The following is a 23,372-nucleotide window of genomic DNA, read 5'->3' as shown; positions in this document are numbered from 1 at the left end:
CAACGGAGCAAACCCTACTCATGGCAGCTGCAGGACAAGACGGTGAGTCAAGGATTGCAAGGGGAGCACGGCCAGACAGTGCTTCTGACAACCAGCCAGACAAGCAAGTCGCTCTGCATTCTGATCATGCAATTAGAAAACCAGCACATTTTAGAGACACTTCGAAAGACAATGTGATGATGCAAAGGGCAGGAATGTAGGACTTAAAGGGAGAAATCCAATGGAATACTAGACCGTATTATCGTGTTCAACCACTAGCTGGCTGGCACTGTGTGTCGAATACCTTTTTGAAACAAACCTCAGCCCTATGTGAAAGTATTAAAGGCTCTGATGCTGAGTATAAACTGGCATGTACAAGTTCTGTGACCAATCGACGTTTGGTACAGAGAAATATGAGACTGTTCCCAGGGCACTTCTGGAGGAGTCCTGGCCTGCTGTTAGCACGAGAGTCCCGTACGCCTGGGAGGGCCTGAGTTTCAGAGTGTGGTGTATTCTGAAACTCACCGACAGAAACTAAGGCTGAATTTCAGAACACTCAGCTGGGGCACCAACCTAAGGAACAGAGAAATCGGGAAACCACGGAGATTAGTTGCACTGGTTTCTGTTTAAAATCTTAAACCCAACGAAGTCTGTGATGGGGATACAACATATTAGTGCTGTGGTGTATAAAAGACAAGGCTCAGATAGAACAAAACTCAGTCAACTATAATGGCAAGGCTTTTCGGCTGGGTTCAGGGGGTCCCTGCAGGCCCTGAAAGCTGTGAAGCACAACCCTTCTCAAGGCCTTTGGAGCATGATTATACTGCAATCACTGAGGCCTGAACTCATCCATCCTTGGAACAGCTGATTCCCCCCTTGGGCAAACTGTCTGACTGCACTTGTGACTTGGCACCGTAAAAGGAAATTAAAAATAGGCCATCTATAGAGCTAGCTTGAACAGTGCATGGGAAGAGGGCAAGTGTAAAGCCAGGAAACCCCAAACTCACTCCACAAAGCCTTGCGCGTGATGGTAATCACTGGGTGAAATCCTATGGCGTGGGTTATGCAAGAGACCAGACTAGATGAGCAAAAGAGTATGAATTTATGCACACATTAAATCTTCTTTGCTAGAGAATGCCAGTCCCCACTACACACCTTATCCGTACACAGAGATCAGTCCTATCTGAGGAGGGTTTAACTAAGGTTTTGCATTTTACTAAGAGGATGGTTAACATGTTGTGCTGCAGATCTTTCAGAAGGAGAAGGAAGGGGGTTTTCTGTGTGTGAAATCTATCGCCATCAGTCAGACTTTGCTACAGTAGCATTGTATGGATCAGAAAGGTCCTCTAACCTGCTATTTCATTGTTAAGAAGAGTTTGCACTAGGGTCCTCCAGGCTGTCTGGAGCACACCATGGTCCTCTCCCCAGCCAGCCCTTAGTGTTGCTTGGATCATGCTGTGGAGCATGATGGTGGTGATTCAAAAGGTCCAGGCTCCAAGCACTGCCACCGCTGTAGTACTAGTGACCAGAAGCCCTGGGCCCTTTAGGCTCACTGGGTCCTGGGGCAATTGCCCTGTTTGTCCTTCCCTGTTGGCAGGCCTGTGTCAGGCTGAACCTCAGGTCTCTTTTAGGAGACACGCACACGCTACATTAAGAAAAAACAGGTAACTTTGACTCACGAGGTTGTACTTCCACCCAAGCGTGTGTCATCCTTCAGTTCCAAGCCCGAGGCGTAGGACTCCTTTATAAGAAAGGTTCAGAACTGAATATGTTCCTATATTTTATTATACATATAGTGCAGGTCTTTGCCTTGAGGCTCCTGCACTCTGTCGCACACTTACCTTTCTTCTGGCAACCCCTCCTCCAACACCCTGCCCTGAGTGCCCCCCACCCACTAGCAGGTGGTGGGGATTGACCATGCGACAGTATTGTAAGAGCTCTAAGATACTTCCACTCCTGCATTTGGCCACCAGGCTTCCTGGCACCCCGCGACACCTGATCATGCAGCCAACACTGGAATCCGAGTGGTACATGATCCAGGTCTTCTCGCACTGCCGTGGCTTTCTCAGCTAGGCCTGATTCCATCTTGGGTTACCACCTATCCCAGAATTTGCTTTGGGGGAGACAGAGCATAGACCTTTCCCTGCTTAGCCTTAGCATTGTCTCTTCAGGTCAATTTTAGCAGATCTCCATTTAAAAACCAAATAGCACCAAAATTGGATTTTGTTTCCCCACCGCTCTCACGAGGCCCAGCCTGGGCGCCTTGCTGCAGCTCCGAAGGCTGTTGGTCTATTTTCCCTGAGTGGCACACACAAGACAAAAGTTGGGCATTCAGAGCGCAGCAGGACTCGGTTGTGCACGTCTCCTTTCATCAGGTTTGTACACAGTCCTACTGCGTAGTCCATGAAACATCAACTCTCCAAGGTCCCTGATGGGGCAAGCTTCCCCCACCCATGAATACCTCAGCTCCGGTCTAGGCACCGAAATGAATGGGACACCAAGGCACCCATAATGTTGCTGAGCTGGTTGCAACACCTTGACACACTCTGCTTTGAGGCTTTGTCTGCTGCTGAAATTCCTTGTGAGTTTGTGGGGAGTTTTGCTTATTTTAGGGCTCCACCATGACCTGGTTAATGACCTGCATAGAGGGTGGGTACAAGGTGCTTCATTATTACCCCACTCCTTGTAGCCCAAGGCTGCCACTCCCACTCCTACACAGCTGGGCAGAACATTGGCTTCTCTCCCACAGCACTGGGCGGTGCACAAGCTGGCATAGCAGAGACAGCATGGGCCCAAGCTGTGGAACTAGTGCACAGCTGATGTCTACAACAGACTCTGGCCCTTGCTCCTGGGACAGCGCAATTATGTGCTGCCTCTTCTCAGGGCTATTTGCAAATCGAGCCCTTAATATAATTTTCTTATGCACACAATTATACTGGTTTTGATGTGATCCTAGAAGCAAACTCCCCTTGTCCTTTGCATAAGCACCATCACAATTTAATTAGAAGGGGTCTGGGATAATACCTGTATTCAAAGGGCTCCATTTCCTGAAACTCCCTCCCTCATGGGTGGCACAGGCCAGCCATCAGGACTGCAGATTTCTCCTTGTCCTTTCTAATCAAACCCACCTCTTCATGGCTATTGTTTACCTACAGCTCAATACTTCGCGAGTATCATGGTCATCGTTGGTCTCTCGGTGGTGGTCACAGTCCTGGTGCTTCAGTTTCATCATCACGATCCACAAGCAGGAAAAATGCCTCGATGGGTAAGTGGCCCCAGCACGGGGACATCCTGCAACAGGGAAAACACAGCTCAGCTCGGTACTCAACTGATGGGGCCGCAGCTCACTTTATGTGAAGGGTTCAGTTGACTACAGCAGGTGTGAGGCCGCTGTGGTACCGCACCACTTGGAAAACCCGCCCCCCCCGCCACCTGGGGGACCATTAAAATGTACCCTGGTTAGCCGGCTTCCCCCTGGAGTTTGCAGCATTCAGAGAACATGGGAAAGTCACACAGCATGGCACAGAAATGGTACCATTCCTGCCATTTGCATGCCAGGCTTTTGCACTTTCCCATGCTCTCCAAACTCTGAGCAATGCCCACTTTGCTCTCACAAACCCCCAGGGCACCAGAGAAACCCGAGCACTGCTCTATTGCCCCCGGCACATTCCTTTTTTGAGAGCACAAACAGCCCTTAGCCACCACGGATGGTTTTTTCCTTGCTATTTATGCTCAAGGATCCCCCTTGCAGCCAGCACATGACAGCCCTGAGGCTCAGAATCTGAAGCTGGACCTGTCCCCACAAATTTTCCCGTTGGTACGTGGCTCGGTATGAAATGGGCCAAGTGACTGACTGGAAGGCACACTGCTCTCTTATTCCGACAGCGTTCGGTGTGCCATCAGCTGGATCTGGGGCACATCTCCCTCTCTCACAGCCCACCCCCACTGGTCCAGCTGGCTGAGTGAGAGTAGGGCACCTACAGCCCAGACAGCCACTTCGATTGACACCAGCTAATTACATCCAGGATGCTCCTGGACTCGCCTACTGCACGAGCCAGTGCTCCACTGAAACCGCATCCCTGATCCAGATCCAAATTCTGCCCCTGGTCCCTCCACCTGTCCTGGGCCGACCCAGAGCCTCTGGTTCAGCTCAGCCAGTCTGCAAGCAGAGCATTCGGGTTTTGCGGCTGAGGCCCATCACTGGCAGGCAGGAAACTGAACCCCGTTGAGAGCCTGCAGACAGGCAGTCCCCATGGTGTGGGGAATGGCTTCCTCGGGGCAGAGGATTGTTCTCCCTGCCTCAGGCGAGTTCTGAGGGAACACACTGGAGAGATGAGCTCACCAGCATCATGATGTGTCCCTGCACCGAGTGGACATGGAGCTGAAGCTATCCAGTCCCTGCTGCTAGGGCAGGTTAGGGCTTGTTCATTGTACCGCTGGGGCCCTGGGGTGTTCTACAGCGTAACGGGGAAAGACTCACCCCTTCGGTGCCTCCTGGTGGCTGTTCTAGCAATCAGCTCTTGGCCTCTCCGGACCGGCTTCAGCGCGTGGGGTCATGCCTACCCTCACTGCTCTCTCTGCTGTTTGGACCCACGTCGCTCCCTGGCCTTCAGCGTCTCCTGGGCACGGCCCTTTGGCCTGTTCCCCTCTCCTCTTTCTCTCCCTTTCCAGGGGAGCCGGCTGTCTCTAGTCCAGCTGCTCACCTCTGGGGCACACTGCAGTCTGCACTCCCCTCAGTGGCAAGTGGGGCAAAGGCAGGGTGGGGGAGACCCAGACCCACCCGCTGCCCCGGGTCCCTATAGCCAGCAGTCACAAACTGCCCCTGCTGCAACTACTGCTGCCTGTATCGCTGGGCCACTTCTCCATAGCCCCGGTACTTGCCCTTCAGCTCAGGGCCTCAGTGGCAGCCAGCCAGGCTAGAGCTCCTTGTCAATCCCCAGTGCTGCTCTGTCAGGATATCCCTCTCCAGGCAGCCACATCCCTCCTCCCTGGCCCTCCAGGGAGAGACTGACTCTGCTCTGAGCAGCAGCCCTTCTTATATGACCCTCCCTGATCCTGGTTGGCTGTCCTAACAAGCTTTCCTCCTATTGGTTGTATCTGCAAACCCTCTTCTTATTGGTTGGAGTTCTGAAGTGTCTCTCTGAGGGCTGCTTTATCCCCTTCTCCTCCCTCTGCAGGACAACTCCCCAACCCTATATGGATATATGTAGAGCTCTGGGTGGATATGAAATTTATATCCGCGTGCGTATTTGCAAAAATGAGCTGTGGTTATCCGCACTGACACCTGCAGCGAGCGGCGGGTTTGCGGGGCTCTAGGTATCTGACTTTTTCAGCCTCAAGATCAGCCCCCTGCAATCTTTTCCTGGCATTGGCCAAGATGAGCATCCATCAGTGGAAGCTTGACAGGTGGGGGGAATTCTGTGACTAGGAGAGGGAAGTTATTTCCTTTCACTGCTATGTTCACAGAGATGGGCAGAGGCCTCTGGGAGATGGCCCCTATCTCCTCTACAGAGCAGAAGACTTTGCCCTTGAGTGTGTGCTTGGCTGTCCCCACTAGCTCCCTCATTTTTGACCCTCTGACTTGCACCCAATCCTTGTTTGTGCCTTCCAGGTAGCAGGTTAAGTCCTGGTGCTGCAGCCCTTTCTCTTCTGAAGGAGCAGCATTCCCTCACTTCGCTGGGCCTTGCCCACCAGTGCCATCTCTCAGACAGGTCTGAGGAGCAACAGACTCTCTGCATACACTCACGTAAAAGAAACGCTAAACACAGTTTCTCTCTCACTATTTCTCATGGGGCTATAGGGCACAGAAGTGCACACAAATATCTGCAATTATCTATCCAGACCGATTTTCCAAGAAGTCCACCCTACAGCATCCTCTGACACTTTGTTCATTGTTTCTGTCACCGTCTAGTAATTACTGTGAAGCGATGGAAAACTGTCACACACCCCACCGACATCACATCCCTTTCGCGATGAAACACACGAGAGGTTTGGGGTTGTGGCAGGGGGAGAGACTGCCTTGTATCCCATTTTATCTGCTCTAAAAATACTCCACAGTGTTGATGCAAGTTTAAAACAATGAAAAATCCAGTGGCTACTGGGCATACAAGTAATTGTTTTACTGCAACTGTCACAGTATGTAAAATCACCACCGCGCCTTCCCAACAGCACAGCGAATGGGTTCTGAATGATGATCATCATCCAGTTTCTCTGCTCTAAGAGAGCTCTGAAGACGCCCATCCCAATCCATGTGCCAAGAACAGCTGCAGCCAGGTCTCATCCATGCGTATATCCCCTTAATAAAAATTTTGATTGCTTGGGTCGTGGAAATGTCACCAATCTCCCAGGCTCTGGCCCCTCCAGTGGTTCCAATCACTCATCAGGCTCGTCAAGAAAACCTCTGATCATTCTGCTAAGTGTGGTGTGAAGCTGCTCAGGGAAGCTTCAGCAGTTTCCAGCACTGAGCAACGAGAGTGGAGACCCTATTTTAGTCAGCTAAATTTCCTGTGTTGGTGTGCTTGGCACTCCAGGAAGCTTCAGTAACTTAGTAAGCCTTCCTATAAGCCACAGACTAGAGGCGTGTGAAACCAGCCTCTCAATCAAAGCATTATCTTCATGGGGACCAAGCAAATAAGAGGAGCTTGCTGTCATTGGGGTGATTGGCTGTGGCTTCTGCTCACCCCAGATCTCTGCGTCCCGCACCCAGGGTGTGGAGAGGAAATATATAAAAGCTGCAGGAGATCATAGAATGAGGTTCTCCCTGCAGCAGTCTGCTAGGTTGGAATATCCTCACCCTGCAATGATCTTGGAGCAATGGAGCTCAAGCCAGTGCTGATCAGAACCCTCAACATCATAGCATCATAGACCACTATAACTGGAAGGGACCTTGAGAAGTCATCGAGTCCAGTCCTCTGCCTTCACGGCAGGACCAAGCACCATCTAAGACCCTCCCTGGTACATGGTCTCCCTAACCTGCTCTTAAATGTCCCCACCAATAGAGATTCCACAATCTCCCTAGGAAATGTGTTCCAGTTTTCAACCATCCTGACATTTAGGAAGTTTTTCCTAATGTCCGACCTAAACCTCCCTTGCTGCAGTTTAAGCCCGTTGCTTCTTGTCCTATCCTCAGAGGCCAAGGAGAACAATTTTTCTCCCTCCTCCTTGTAACAGACTTTCAGGTACCTGAAAACCACTATCACATCCATTCTAAGTCTTCTCTTTTCCATCTATTTTCTAGATGTTTAATCGTTCTTCTCGTTCTCCTTTGGATCTTCTCCAATTTCTCCATGTCTTTCTTGTAATGTGGTGCCCGGAACTGGACACAACACACTCATAAGCACTGAGTAGAACAGAAGAATGACTTCTTGTGTCCTGCTCACAGCACCCCTGTGTCCGAAGCTTCCAATAGCCACCAGTATCTCAGGGCAACCTGTATTTGTTTGTTTCAGCAGCATGGACACTTCCACCACTCACACCAGTGCAGTCACCCATTGACACAGCAGTGCTAGCTGTGGTTAATGAGGACCCTACCTAGTTACAAGAGTCAGTTACAAGGGATATGGAAAACCAAAACAAAAACCCATCTGAACTCCCTCTCCTGCCCCAAAGATGACCCACCTTGTCCCAGTCTATTAGAAAGGTATTAGAAAACCCTTTTGAACTTCAGTCTGCTTGGGAATATGTCAAGGGCTGAGCTTTCAGGATACCTGGAGCAAGGCCCTGCTCCCACATGTGGGGAGGCAGTGCTCCTTCACCCACTGCTGGATCAGTAAGCGAAGGATCTATGCCACCTTATAGAGCAACAGTTATACTGGAGCACAAGCTTTCCTGGGAAAAGACCCACTGCAGGATCTGTTTCCTTCCTCTTGTGCGTTAGGAAAGGGCTAGTGACTGAGATTCCAGGGTTGGGTATTCACAAAGTGAGAGACTGGCTTTGTGGATTGAGCACCAGCTGGGGACCCACCAAGCCTGGGTTCTGCTCCTGGCTCTGCCACTGCTCTGCTGTATGCTCTCGGGCAAGTCACTTCACTTCTCTATTTAGACGGGGAGCCCTTTTGGGCAGGAAGTGTCTCTGCCTACGTACAGCGCCCAGCAAACTGAGGCCCATAATGATTATTGGCATGAATATTGTAGAAAGCCTCATTTGAATGGGTGAGTGGCAGGCCGGGAAAGAAAGACCCACCTAGGAGAGACGGAACTAGATCCAGAGTGAAAAGGCAGGAGTGTGACAGCTGTGCTGAGGTGTCTATCTCCAAGAGAATGAGCAGGCATTTTGCTCTCTGCATACAAATACAAACGTCTTGGCCATTGTGATTCCTAGCACATTGGCCCTGGTTTTCCTCTGTGTCTGTTGCAGTCGGTGTTATGTTTCTCTTCCAGAGATAGCTCTGCCGCTTTCTTGCTCAGGAAGAATGCGAATCTATTAAGACGGTTTTCTGAAACTTGTTCTCTGCATGTTGAATCTCACTGGATTCCCTGCAGCTCATGCACCTTCCTCTCCACTGCACCCGAGGGGTTCTGTGCATTTCAGTTTCTCTCTGTGGGCTTATTTCCACCTTCCACTGCAGAGGAATTGTCTGCTGGTGAACGAGGGACAGGCTAAGGACCGGCACAGGGCAACATACAATACACACAGCTTCATTAGCTGTGTTAAGTCAGTTACCTGCTTTCCTGAGCCAGTAATGATCTTTCTCAAGTGTGCATGTTTCTTTCCCTTCCTGAATGTGATCACTCGGGAGAACTCTGGTCTGTTTCACGAGGAGACAGACGCATGGCCCAGAGGGTCAGTGCTGAGCCTATCCATATAACGCTGTGGGTGGGGTGTGTCTATGGCCACGGCACTTAAGCCCCAGGCATGCATTACAGCCTCACCTAGAGCTACTGGTGCTCTCTCCAGTCCACTGGACTGCAGGGTGCTGTATGGCCAGAGCCTTTTCTCTGGACCAGGGGGATTTGCGAAAGCCACCAGGGTTATCAAACTGGGGAGCGTAAAGTCAGGCTCCTCTGCTGGCATTTAGGTAATAAAATGCCAGGGCTGGTGGGTGCTTAGCATGTTTGACAGCCAGCTGCTGGTCTGACTCACCAGAGCCCTAAAGACGTGCATTCATAACTCCCGCTACAGGGCTTAATCCCTGGGACCAGGCTCCCAGCTACCTGCATTAGAACATCCGCATGACAGGCCAGGGCAGCAACAGGGCTCAGGATGAGCGAGCATGGATGAGGGGAGGCTGGGCTTGCAGGACGCTGGGACATCCCTCTTCCTTGTCAGAAGCGGCCGCGGGGCAGGTCTACACTACAGCACAAGGTCGAATTTAGGCACAATTTCAGCTGCATTAATTACACGGCTAAAGCTGACGTACCTTAATTCGGGCTCTGCGCCATCCCCACTAAGGGAGGTTGACGGGAACCTGCACTCCTATTGACTTCCCTTACACCTAGCTGGGTCAGGAGTACCATGGTCGACAGGGGCACCCTGTAAATTCGACGAAGTGCATCCCCACTAGGTGTGCTAAATTGAGCTCTCTGCAATTGACCACAGCAGGGTCAATCTCCCCCGTCATCAGCCGAGAGCCACAAAGGGAACATACAAAACTGAGCCCCACGCCTAACATTAGCGCTCTGCTGCCCAGTGTGCCTCATGGACCCAAGTTTGGCCGCATCCGGGCACCGTATGCGCCACCTGGGGAGCGCTGGAGACCTAAGAATAGGATTCCCAGACGCCAAGAAGAAATGCTAGGGAGAAGGGCAGGGTCGAAGGGCCGGCCCTCCATGAGAGCTGGGCTGGAGGGAGGAGCCTGTCACCCCCCAGGACTCACAGCTGGGCCTGTGCTCCTGACGCACCGATGCCAGGTCAGTGCTTCCTTGTGAAGAAGTGTTGGGCAGGGAGTGGTGATGCTCTAAGGAAGTTACAAGGCCCTGCAAGTGAGGAAGGTGGGCAGACACCTTGACAGAAACTTCCAGCAGGGCACAGGCCTGGGCAAGGCACCAGAACTTTGTACATGTCCACGGGCAGAAACGGAGGCACTTAAGTGACAGGATAGGTGGGAATTTAGGTGCCTGCAGGGTCAGGTGGCAGCCGCTCATAAGCCTGGAGGATTTGACGTGCCAGTTAAGATGATTAAATCCTTTTGTGGATCTAGCCCCTGGTGGTTAGTGCAGGTCTCTGGTGGAGGGCAGCAGCCTATTGCGTGGACAGTCTGTTAAGCTGCTAGCCTGTTGGCTGGAGGGGGCTGCTGTGCCTGCAGCTTGTCCAACGGTGCTCAAAAAGCATGCAAATGGGCACACAAAACCCTGGAACTGTCATCCCATGACCACCTGCTGGTGGCCACACTGTCACAGCTGTCATCCCAATAAACAGTGATGTGAGACTGGGTTAAGTACTGACCTGCAGTGTGTTTGTTAGGGCTATCGGCATTGGACCAAAATAAAAGAGCCACATCCGTATTTGCAGCACATTTATTCATGCACCAAAACAGCCTGCCCTATGTGAGAAGTTACAGATGCAGATTCTCCACACAGTCAGCATTTTGGCTTGAAGGAAAACCAATATTTTCACAGAATGAAAGTATTGACCTGCTGTCTGTTGGCAGCTCCAAGATCCATTAACATCTTCAAATCAGAAGCCTGGAGTAATAAGGCATGATTTCACGTTACTCAAGAGTGACTCTCTCTCAGTGACCTTGGTGAAAGATTAGCAATCCAAGGCATTCATTTGGTCTTGTGGCTCTTTAATCAGAGCAAATGATTCAGTTAAATGATGGAGAAATTGTTCTTCCTGCCAGGTCGTAGCTTTTTTCCCCCTTCGAGCGTGAGGCAAATAAGTGGATATTGAAAGCTGTGTGCCAAAGTTGCACAGTTTGAACACTAACAAAGAAGTGGGCTGCAAGGGCCCGGTGGAGGGGACACTGGGCTATAAATGAAGAGGCCTCAACTGCAAGACGCAAAAGGGTTTCCGTGGGATAACCACTTTCTTCTTGTCACTTGGGATCATCCCCCCACTTGCTGGAGTTAAGGACGTTAAAGTGACTTCTGTTAGTGGTAGCGCTCAAGTGGCACCTATGGGTCCCAACCAAGGTCATCCAGCACTTAGCACAATGAGATCCCAAACACACAGTATGAAACGCTCCCAGCTCAGAAAAACTTGCAATCCAAGCAGACAACGTAAGCACACCATGGCAGAAGGCCAGGGTTGGCATTTCCATCGTACAGAAGAACTGAGGCATAGGCAGATTACATGATCTGCAAAGGGCACACTAGAGTCTGTGGCACAGCCAGGAACTGAACCCAGCTCTCTCCCCAACAAGAACTTCCCCACTCGCGTACGAGCAAAGTGATGGACATCGAGGTTAATGCAAGTCTGAAGTAGGCATCACTCATAAACAAGGCCTATGTAACCACAGACTGTCTCTTCACTATTTTAATGCCATTTTCCATGTCACTTGTCCTGTTTTGTGTAAAGTACTTCTCTTTTTAAAAGATCGTTTGGTGCTTTCCTTCCCACGCTTCCACACTGGTGCAGGCGGCACCATGTGGATTCTCCTTCCCAAAGGCATCAGCAGCATAGGACAAGGTTTCTCGCAACAGCCAGCTCTGGTTTTTATAGTTTTGCAAATCATGGGTGTCTTTAACGTGTTCATTGCACCCCTGTTCCGCGGGAGAACCTAAAGCAGGCCACAAGCAGCATATTGCGCTGTTATCTAACCTGGTGGTGTCCTCCAGTTGTTTATCAGCTTCATACAGTGGGTAATTAATGTGGCTTGGGAACACACAAAGGTGTTTGTTAAATGTGAAGAGCTGATAATTGGGGTATCGCATTTGGTTTTGCAAGCAGCTTTGAACAGAAGTTACCCTCATGTTCTGCCACTAGGATTCATTTATCACATGTCACTAAGCCAGGCCCATATGGAAATCCCTTAGAGTCTTCTCCTGATTGTAGGATTCACTGCAAAAGTGCAGAGGGTGTTGGGTTTTGAGGAAAGGATATTTTGCCTCAGGCCCTGGAACCATCCCTTGTCCTGCTTAGTTCACCTGGTGTCCCCCTGCTCACAGTGGCTTTCAGTCGTCCTTTCCTGGCATTGCATGGGAAGGGAGATCACAATCTATGCTGCTGACCAGCAGTTCTCAGATGGCAGGGTGGGACCAGAAGTGGGTTGGGAGGAAGGTGTAACCACCTGACACCCAATTCCTCACAGTCTAGAAGACAACCAGCATGGAGAAGGAAAGAAACAACCTTAGGGCTTTCCTCTCACGCTGCAGCCATCCATGTCCTGTCCCCTCCTACCCACTCGTTAATCACAGAACAGCTTTTCAGACTCACGCAGACCCTCCCTGCACAGAGCTCCGCACGTGGGCAGAGGAAGAAGTGCTTGAAAAGGCTGTAGTGTTAGACTAATGTGAAAACTTCTCATGTTTTCTCCTCACTAGGATGCCGCTCACTCAAGTTCGTAACCTGAATTAAGAACCAGCTGTTTTCCCGGGAAAGACCTGGCCTTGGAGTGACATTACCCAGCATTGTGCAAGCCAGGCCAATCACCCTCCAAGTCCACCCACACCAAAGTCTGTCAAGAAAGATTTAATAGCCATAGTGCTCTCCAAAAGACAGTGGACACCCCCCTTACAAAGGCAGGACAAGATTTGCACAAATGGGGCCTAAAGTTCAACTCCTATATATCTTTATTTAGGCATCTAAATAGGTGCCTGAATTTCAAACACTGAGCACTCAGCAGTTCCCAGTAAAATCAATTGTTAATATTAGCAACTGTGAACCCTCCAATTCAGTGTTTCCCAAACCTATTTGGGCATGGAACACTTGGGCTTGGAATATAATGGTAGAATACATACATGCTGGCCGGGGGTAGGAGATGGGGTCGGAGGGTTTCATACCAAAAAAATTGCTGCACGTAATGCTCAAAAGTTGATTTAAAAGAGTTAACTTTTTTAGATGGCTTTTAATTTACAAAGAACAGAAAGCAAGAGAAAAATCATCTGAATAAACAACTAATGTCCTTCTGGTAGAGGACGGTCAGCAACCCTATAATTAAGTATAAAAATTAAAAATTCAGTACAAACCCAAAACAAAACATCAACATAACAGATGAAAGAAGGATGGTTAGTGTTGTCCTTTTGTAGAAAAATAGGAAGGACAATATTGTTCAAGAAAGGACTGTCCTTCCTTCAACCTTAAAAAACATTTTTATGAAAAAGATGCAAAACAAATTTCATATGGAAAAATATTTTTTAAATGTTGTGTTTTTATAAATTCCTTATTTTTACAGAAAACTACTGGAAAATAAACATAAGAAACATTTAACAGTTTTTTTTTTTAAATGGGGAAGAGTGTTTTTGCATCTTTTGATCACAAATCCACTTAACATTAGGAACAATGCACCTCATTCCTCATCCTCTTATCAGTATCACATGATTTCTCTGAACACAACTCATGCCAAAACAATCTGAATTGACTCTGATTGTTTCAGTATGAGTCTAATAATACCTATTATCATGAATGCGTTACAAATATTAATACTTCTACAACCTAAATACTATTCACATACCTCAAATACCTTTGACACAGACATAATTTCATATTTAATATTTTAGAAGGAAAAGTATTGCTAGCATCAACATTTTTTCACAGAACACCTATTCAGATTGTACAGAACACAGTTTGGGAAACACTGCTCTAACTATTAGCTGGAAATTGGTGCAGCCCAAAGGCCTTTCACTGAGGAAATGGCTTACTACCGCTTTCAAAGTGTTGGCAGCGGAGAAGATAACACAGCTTGATGGCATTTTATGTAGGTGTTTACAGGATTGGGATCCATGGTTACAATTTATCAACTTCTTGAGTGGGGAGAAGTCAGAGCAAGAAACCCATAAGCTTTTCAATTTACTAAAACACAAAAGGAGGAGACAAAGCTCTGCTGACTTCTGAGGCTTCTATTTCATGCAATTGTAACAAATATAGTAGCCTGGTGTATACTGAGAATAGCTGTGTAAATTCAGGTAGGTCTGAGAGAGTTAGGTTGCATTTGTCTATCATTTCAGGACTAGTTCCTCTGTAGGTATAATAAAAAATGCAAATGAGCTCTTTATTTAAGAGTGACTCACAAAGTGACCCGCAAAGTTCAATTAGTTCTTAAAAACACACACACACTCTATTTGACGAATTCAGCAGTTAATTTACTCCTCCATTGTTGCTCATCTTCTTTCACCTCTGTCTGTACAAACTAACAGAATTCCAGCCTGACGGGTTCAGATAAGAGCTCTAAAGATCAACTACAGAGTGAAAAAACACAATGCACCTTCATGTATGGACTCATGCAACAACCTGGACATGAAGCATTTGCCCAACAGGCTCCTATTAGCAGGCTACACCACAGAAGTTTATACATCAGAGACTGCGGAAACCACAGTAGGATTCAAACCATGCCCTCTGAAAGAGGTTCGGACTTTGACCTATTGAATTTATTAAACAGTTTTTAAAAGGCCCAGTCTGCAGTTTTGCTGAGCATCTCACAGTGGATTGAAAATGACTTTCAGTTTGGTTTATTTATTGAAATTTAAACAAGAGTGGGAAAATACCCATACAAATGCTTCTTTATCCCCATCTCTCAGCATTCAGATTCAATCCTGCTACCACAGCATCACAATTGTCACCTCCAATCTCTCAAGCATAACACAGTCATGCCACCAATGGAAAAGGACTGACATTTACTTTGTCCTCCAAAGCCACAGAGACATTGGAATGTTCACAAATGAAAGGGAGCACAAATTGACTTGTAGTGCAAAAAGTGTATTTTCTTCACTTCTGGTGTTCTCAAAACCGACTGAACTTTGCCCAAACTCCCTAAACCAGTCACACGTGGGAAGAAACAGAGCTTGGGGAGATTTTGCTTTGAAAGGGAAAGTTTGAGAAAGTAACAAGGGACTGGAAAATGGCCCATGGACAGGTGCACTCACCACTGGGGCGCCCTCTCCTGGCCAGGCACAGTGTAACAGCTCTCTCTTTTGCACCCCTTGTTGTAGGTCACTCTGTTCTCATGACGTGGTTTTCCAGCCAGCTCACAATGGAATCCCATCCCCCCTGGGGTAACAAAGCCGAAATAATAATTCAAAGCCCTTGTCAGACCTCTGGCTCCTGACTTGGCCTCGTGGCCCTCACCCCTTCTGTAAGGCATGCTTCATCTCGCCGCCCTGCCTTCCATCATCTTTCTTCTTAAACCCTTTGTGAGTTCTGGTAATGAGCAACGCCTCCCAGGGCTTCTCGCTAGGAGCTGAGTTCCTGCCATGGTCTGTTTTGCAACCTACCAGATCCCTCACTTTTGAGCTCCCTGCGCTTTTCTGTTCCCTAGCCCTGCTGCCCTACATGTCCTATCCTTGCCAGGCTCCTGAAGCACCTCCTTCGCCCCTGTTCTCTGATTCAGCCTCTCCCTAGCTGAACTAGTTCTTCCTTGTTATCTCACTGTCCCACATGAGCCTTCCACCCTGCAGGGCTTCCTACTTCTGTCCAGCCTTGGCACAAACTTCTCTACCAGCGCCTGCCGCTTTGCTCTCTTTTTGCCTCTACTACGAAGAGAGTTGGGGGTGAGTTTGTTCCCCTCTTTCTGCTGCTGCTCCTTTCCACTCAGCTCCTCCCCCCGGCTGGCAGTAATCTTTGATTAGGGCTGGCCACCCTCCAGCTGCAGCCAGGTGCCTTAACTGAGCTTCCTAATTAGTCCCTTCAATAGCAGTATGGGGTAAATACCCTACCACATGGCATTGTCAATGTAATGCCAAGGCAGTCTTAGCTTAGTTGTCATCACAAGAGTCAGGTACCTAATAATGCACTGGGAGCATGTGTGGAGTAAAGTTCTACCTTAAAACTGGTCCCCTTAGAAATAAGCCTTACAACCTATCTCTGTGTCATCCTTATTCCCATTTTACAAATGGGCAAACAGACAGAGTGAAATAGAAAAGTCCATTTGCCTGTTTCTGTGTTTTACTAAACAGAGCTGTACAAAGATGTGGCTACTCACCCCCATTGAGCACCTCCTGCTGGCTGGGTATGGCTGGCTGCACTCCCTGTTTTTGTAGTGCTCTCGATAGGCAGTTTCTCTTTTCAGATGTTTTTCAGTGACTCGGCCCTGTGGCCGAATTACACACAGTCTGTATACAAAATGGAGGAGAAAACAAGCCACTTCATAGCATGGTCCAGCAAATGGTTGGCCCTGTTTTGAAGTTCTCAGTCCTGTCTCAGGGTGTTTTCAAGCTCTTGCCTCTTTCTTGGGTGCCAAACAATACATTTTGCCTCCTCAGCCAGAGGGGAGACTTGGGTCCTGCCCATAACTCCAGCTCCCAAATCAAGGACCCTACAACCAGCAGCCTTTTTCCTATTTCATTACTAGTGTCTATTGTTGCATTCCCTGGGCTGCTTCTCACCCTGAATCAACAGCGTCTGGGGTCCTTGGCCCATTTGCTGTTTAAGCAGGGTCTCTCCCAGGCTTTCTTGCCTGGAAGTCTGTAACAGTCTCTGCCCTGTTCTCTCGGAGTTCTCTCTCACAGGACCCTTCACCTGGAGAGTTTATAACCATCTCTATCCCTTCTTGTGAAGGATTTCTCTCCCAGGGCTCTGGGCTTCTCCCTAGTCCCTGTATCTGTGAAGTCTCCCAGCCTTCCACTACTTCTGGTTGTAGCCAGTGACTGCTCTGTCCAGCCGCCACAGCTTCCTCAGCCAGCCAGTAATAGCATCCTTCTTCTTCTGGCTCCAGCCAACAAATGAGTTGGCTAGACTCCACAGCTCCTTTTATATGAGTCTGCTATGCTCTGATTGGTTACCTTACTCAGCAGCCTCTCTAGGCACCCTGGAGGACCTAGCCCTTCTGCTTTTTTGGGGGCAGGGGGCAGAGTGTGGTAGGACAGCAAGACGTTCCAGGGGCCTTAAAAGGCCTGATACACCCTATCACAAGTCAATATAAATTAGTGATAATGAAACAGCTATCCCTTACAGTGGTTTACAGCTCTGTAAAGGGAGATGTGCAGAGACAGCAAAATTGCTTTGGGAAATACAGATCCTGCAATGGTTCTAAATGCATCATTCAGTCAGTGAAAATAAACTAATGGTCTCTGAAATATTCTGTTTTTCAGGTCCGTGTTATCCTGCTGAACTGGTGTGCTTGGTTTTTAAGGATGAAAAAGCCTGGAGAGAACATAAGGCCTCTCTCTTGCAAATACAGCTATCCGAAGCACCGTTCAAGCATCAGTAGTGTTGAGATGAATGTGTTACCTGGGTACCAATCTAGCAATGGGAACATTATTTACAGCTACCATGCCATGGAAAACCCATGCTGCCCACAAAACAGTGACTCAGGTGGCAAGTGTGGAAAGGTCGCTTGCTCTTCTACAGAAGAGATTGAGCTTGTTCAAAAGAAAGCTTTAATGGACACTATCCCTGTGATTGTCAAAATCCTGGAAGAAGTTCAGTTTATTGCCATGCGCTTCAGAAAACAAGATGAGGGGGAAGAAGTTTGTAGTGAGTGGAAATTTGCAGCAGCTGTCATAGACCGATTATGCCTGGTTGCATTTTCGCTGTTTGCAATCATATGTACATTTACAATATTGATGTCGGCTCCAAATTTTATAGAAGCCGTTTCAAAGGATTTTGCGTAAGGCTCTCAAAGAGCAGCATACAGTACAAAAAAGGTAACTTCAAAGTAAAAAAACGTTACCAGTAAAACTTACATTGAACAAAGGAGCTGACATTAGTTTTGAGAGCTGATTATCTCCCACGTCAGTGATTGTAATGATTGAATAATACAAATATTGGACTCTGTTAATTCTTAGATTGTGTCTGTCTGTAACAATGTTATCTGTGACAAGTGTAGGAACGAATTCAAAACTTGGCTGCAAACACTAGTGCCTGTGTACTCCTAAGAAAGCACTAGTGAACATTTAGCTTTTGTGTAATCAGTAAAAACTGTATTGTCACTTTGATGAACATGTTCTTTAGTATATTGTCATTTTCAATAGCTGTACGTTTCAGTATCTCCTATGAGTATTGGCATGACATGCGTTTCTCATGATTGGCCATGTACCACTCTGCAGTGTCTATGCTGCATTTAGCTATACAAACAGCTGGTGTTAGCTTGTACTACTGCTGTGACTGTTGGAAACGTTTTTCAATCAAGATGTTGACAGAATGTATTTTTGCTAAATCTTTACAGAAATATTTTTTTTAAAATGTAGGAAATGTTGGTTGTGAAGAGAGAACAGAAAAATCAGTCAGCATTCAGACAACTGTACAGATTCTTGATGACACTGTTGTGTTGCTATCACTGTCTGTGTGCTTCGTTGAATACAACTGCCAATCTAATATCTGCTCATTTTTAATTTTTAGGGAGGATTCCTGGCCCCATCACAGTCAGTGGGAGTTTTGCCAGTGACTTCAATGAGGCCAGGATTTTAGTGTTAGATAGTACAGTCCAGTCTTTTGCTGAGCTGTGTTGGTGTGGTCCACTCTCAAGCTTGGCCAATGTGGTCTTGTAAAAAGAATTGCTTTAATTAACAACAACTTATTTTTGCTGGGCTGAAGTTTACAAGTAAAAACAAAAGTCTTCATGTTAATCATGTTGCTGCTGTTATTTATTGTATTGCTTAAATATTAATAAACAATAACTTTATAATGTCACTCAGTTGGAAGGTGCTGCTAAAAAAGGCACCCTTATCATAGGGTGTTTTCTGTCCCCTGTAAAATGAACCCCTCATCAGTATATTTGTCTATCTCTTCCAAGGTGATTTTAATCTGTCACTCTTATTACTTGAGCTGAAATAGGGCCCCTATACTTAAAAGTGTTTATTGTGGTCTTTCACACTGGGGTAAAACTTCTAAGCTGCGTCTACACGTGCACGCTACTTCGAAGTAGCGGCACCAACTTCGAAATAGCGCCCGTCGCGTCTACACGCGTCGGGCGCTATTTCGAAGTTAACTTCGACGTTAGGCGGCGAGACGTCGAAGTCGCTAACCTCATGAGGAGATAGGAATAGCGCCCTACTTCGACGTTCAACGTCGAAGTAGGGACCGTGTAGACGATCCGCGTCCCGCAACGTCGAAATTGCCGGGTCCTCCATGGCGGCCATCAGCTGGGGGGTTGAGAGATGCTCTCCCTCCAGCCCCTGCGGGGCTCTATGGTCACCGTGGGCAGCAGCCCTTAGCCCAGGGCTTCTGGCTGCTTCTGCGGCAGCTGGGGATCTATGCTGCAGGCACAGGGTCTGCAACCAGTTGTCAGCTCTGTGGATCTTGTGTTGTTTAGTGCAACTGTGTCTGGGAGGGGCCCTTTAAGGGAGCGGCTTGCTGTTGAGTCCGCCCTGTGACCGTCTGCAGCTGTGCCTGGCATCCCTATTTCGATGTGTGCTACTTTGATGTGTAGACGTTCCCTCGCTGCGCCTATTTCGATGTTGGGCTGAGCAACGTCGAAGTTGAACATCGAAGTTGCCGGCCCTGGAGGACGTGCAGACGTTATTCATCGAAATAGCCTATTTCGATGTTGGCTGCACGTGTAGACGTAGCCCTAGTGTTACAAACACTTTGGAGGTCTGTGAGGAACCTAGTACATTCTTGGCATTTGATCACTGATACCATATTGCCTTCTTTGGCAGATCTCTACCCTGGGTTTCACAAAAGAGGACTTAGGGGATTTGGGAACAGTTGTTTCCCACAATGGGGAGCAAGACCTTTCCCATCATTGCTGGTGGAGAGCAACAGGGACATCTTGGGCTCATAAGGGAAGAGCAATTTTGATACTTCTATTTAAACAGGTAGTGGGGAGGCTGCTTGTCAAAAGAACCATGTTTTGACCTTATAGCATTACTCATTCCCATTCTGGATGGAACCAGTTATTTTTGTGGAGAAGATACTTGTTAAGTAAAGCTGAAGCAGTTCTGGTGATTTCTGGATATTTCAGTGTCCTTGATCTCTAGCAGTCTGCTTTTGGATGTGGTTCAGCAGAGAAAAGCATTACTATCTATTGCTGATGGTTTGCTTTTGAAAATGGACATGGGTAAAGAGTCCATGCTGATTAGACCTCGAACCTTTGTTGATTTCCTAAGAAATCTTGCAGGGGTTGACAGGAAGGCCTTTTGTGGGTTCTTTCTTTACTCTTCAGAAGGTCCCAATTGGTAGCAGAGAGTATTTGCTCATCCTCTGGATAGTCCTGTGTACTGAGGTCTGACAAACGTTGTCACCTCTCCTCTTGCGTGTCTATGTATGGCTGTTAGGGTAACAAGGCACTTTTGCCTGCAGTACCATAGATGTGAGGATGACACTCAGGGCTATGTTCTGTCTTTGTTATCCTATATGTTATGGTATCTGATCTCTTAGTACTGAGTATTTAGAGAAAGGAATAGCTCAGAGATTACAGCATTGGCTTTGTCAACCCAGGCTTCTGAGCTCAATCCCTGAAGGGGCCTTTTAAGGGTCTGCAGCAGGTTAGATTAAAGAAAGAATCTGTCAGGAATGGTGGTAGATCCTGCTGTGAGGGCAGGGGACTGGACTCAATGACCTCAAGGCCCCTTCCAGTTCTATGAGACAGGCATATATTTAACAGATATCTATATATATGGTATGGAACGCGCAAGCAAGAGGAACTGGACTAAACTGGCTTAAGTTCCTCGTAGATAAAGAGAAGTAAAGCTGAAATATTTAAAAGAACCACTTGGACTTATTAATGCACCTGTCGCTGCAGGTGCATGTCCACCTTCACCAGTAGTGTTTGAGTCATAGTGATCCTTTGCTCCTCCGGATTCGCATAGGACTACAGCACACAGTGCCTTTTAATATCTATGATTGGGAAGGAGGGTTACACCTGCCCTAGGATACACCCTGCTGAATGTTACCATGCCAGCAGCATGAAATTCTCAGTGCACTTTTCTACTGCTCCATGGAGCTTGAGCTTGATATGCTGCAGGTGCACAGTGCAAGAGCTTTGAGTTCTGTATAAGCCTTTGGCTAATTTGCAGAAACAAAGTGGAAGGGGGTTTGTGTTAGTGACCAGTGGGATTTCCTCCAGAGGCTAAGTTGAAAGGCTTATTGTTCATAATTGTTATAGACACTTTACATTTTTGTGAGATACGCAGCTGCTCCAGCAACTGAGTTGAATATTTCTAAAACTGATAGACACCCTTTTCTTTCCGCAGCTTTAAGGCTAAAATATAGCAGGCAGGACAGTAACTGACCTTCAGAGTCAGTCATTCAAGGACTCAGTATTTTTGCTTTAAGAGCTTTGTCTTTGCTCTTCCAAGACAGAGAACAAAACATAAAAGCACACATGTTGTGGTAACTTAGCAGCCCAGTGCAAAGCCTATTTCTTTACATGAAACATGCAGGTATTGTAGAAGAATATTTTAACTGGAGCAGCAATGCCTAAATCTTTGGAGCAGTAAGAGGATAAGAACTAGCCTAAAAATAACAATGGACAATGACCATCAGGCAACAGTTTATTTTATAAAGTCTAATACAAGTGAAAAGAAATGACAGATTAGTATTCGGTTTTATTGTCTTATCAGGAGTCTAGGATTGTGCAAATGCTAAAATCACTCTGTCATTATACTCTGTGAATACAGTTTATACCCTTGGTCCCCTGATATGTCTGCATCCTGCTTACTCATTCAGCTGGCACAGCAACGCTGACCCTTTCGCTATCCAGTAGTCACTTGGTCTTTTGGAGGGGAGTAAGACTGTGACCACAAAATTGGTAGAATGACCTAGTTAAAAAAGCAAAGTGAAAAACTGTTACCATTTATCTGAGTAAGGCAAATCACTGTGGCAACGTGACATTATGCCAGAGAATTCAACCCCTCCAAACCAGCCCATTCACAACTAAGGTGGCTACAACATCCCATGTCTATTGCATTACAATATACCTCTCCCCAGCTGCGGCTACACTGCATTCCCTTTTCTGAAGAGGAATGAAAATGCCTCTGATCGGAAACACAAACGAGGCACTGTTGTACATATTGTGTGCCTCATTTGTATAATGGCGGCCACGCGCTGCTCCGGAAGTGCTGTTTTCGGAAAAAAAAACAAACCACTGTATGGGGTTCATTGGAAAGGAAACCCTGCTTTCAAAAGCACCAGTCTGCCTCATATATTTCAGGAAGAAGGGTTCTTTTGAAAATGGGGTTTCCCTTCACAGGAACCCTGTCTATACTGCTTTCCCCCCGCCCAAAACAGCACTTCCGGAACAGCGAGTGGCCACCATTATGCAAATGAGATGTGTGAGATGTAAATCAGCACATCATTTGCATTTCCAATCGGCCGCATTTGTATTCCCTTTCTGAAAGGGGAATGTAGTGTAGCTGCAGCCCCAGTGTCTGAGTGTGTGATGTCACATGCCATTGGGCAAATTGTTATATGATTTCAAAAGCAACCCAGTCACAGGTGGCGTCTCTCGAATCCAGTACTCTTTCCTATGGCAACAGCCAGACCATGGATGTTCCAGGACGAGAGAGTCCCAGGCTGGAGCTGTTCCTAGTGCAGGAGCCCTGCCTGCCCTGTGGCAGTGTGTGGCCAGGGGCTGGTGCCCTCGCCTGCCCCACGGCAGCTGGTGTGGAGCAGGGGCCCCCTGCCTGCCCCGTGGGACCAGAGGACAGACACAGAGTCCACTGGCTGCCCTGCAGCAGCTGAGGGCTGGAGCTCTGGGGCAGCCCCAGGGAACCCAGCCTGGGGCAGAAGTCCCAGGGGAGGAAGGCTGGAGCCACCCTAGCCCTGGAGTGCAGGACTGTCTGGGGGCAGAAGCCAGGGACCTCTCCTGGTCTGGCAAATTCTCTGGACCTGCACGTTAAAAAAAGTCAAAGTTGCTAAATGATAACAGCGTCCTTACCTACAGTGTCATTTACAAACCTAAGCACTTAAGAAGAAATACATGAATAGTCAAGGGCATCGGAAATTTCACTGCATCCGTGTAGTAAGTACACTGGGTCTGCTATCCTTACTCATCCCGGGCAGCACCTTCTCCACAAGTGGTGCCACTGATTTTAATTAAGGTGCTATTCAGTGTAAGTATATCAAAATCTGTCCCCATAGTTTTCTCAACTATAAAGAAGTGTAGATTTTATCACAAACACAGCAATCTTCACATGGCCCAGTGGATCGTTGGGGTTTTTAAGTATTTTTGTTATTGTAACCGCAACATCTAAATATATGTGGAGGAATTTACTCCATTAATTTTATCAGGACTTCAGTAGTTTGCATTCAAAATGAGACAGTTTAGCCTTTCACAACTAGATAAGGTTATGTACTCACAAAAAGTTCTGTATTTGCTCTTATGAATACCTAAGGTTTTGGTTTTTGTTTTTTAAAATACTAAGGCAGTTCTATCTAAGTAGCTAAGGCAACTCAATTTTTTAAGAGTGACCATTGT

The 23,372-nt window shown here is 47.5% G+C and overlaps 2 protein-coding genes across 2 annotated transcripts in view; one reads left to right on the top strand and one right to left on the bottom strand.

Annotated features, from left to right (window-relative positions):
• LOC142013333 (neuronal acetylcholine receptor subunit alpha-7-like) overlaps positions 1–17,625 on the top strand; it is a 92,479-nt gene extending 74,854 nt beyond the window's left edge. Inside the window, exons 9-10 of the mRNA XM_074994580.1 lie at positions 3,135–3,244; positions 17,104–17,625. Of these exons, the coding sequence (XP_074850681.1) occupies positions 3,135–3,244; positions 17,104–17,625 (632 nt within the window). The remainder of the gene's footprint in view (positions 1–3,134; positions 3,245–17,103) is intronic.
• A 3,816-nt stretch (positions 17,626–21,441) lies between these two features.
• Positions 21,442–23,372, bottom strand: part of DNAH6 (dynein axonemal heavy chain 6) — a 168,284-nt gene continuing 166,353 nt past the window's right edge. Inside the window, exon 76 of the mRNA XM_074994025.1 lies at positions 21,442–21,714. Coding sequence (XP_074850126.1) covers positions 21,611–21,714 — 104 coding nt within the window. The 3' untranslated portion in view covers positions 21,442–21,610. The remainder of the gene's footprint in view (positions 21,715–23,372) is intronic.

Source organism: Carettochelys insculpta, chromosome 5 (genome assembly GCF_033958435.1).
Source record: "Carettochelys insculpta isolate YL-2023 chromosome 5, ASM3395843v1, whole genome shotgun sequence".
In the NCBI taxonomy this organism is placed as follows: Eukaryota; Metazoa; Chordata; order Testudines; family Carettochelyidae; genus Carettochelys; species Carettochelys insculpta.
This window is presented reverse-complemented; position numbering and strand designations above follow the sequence as displayed.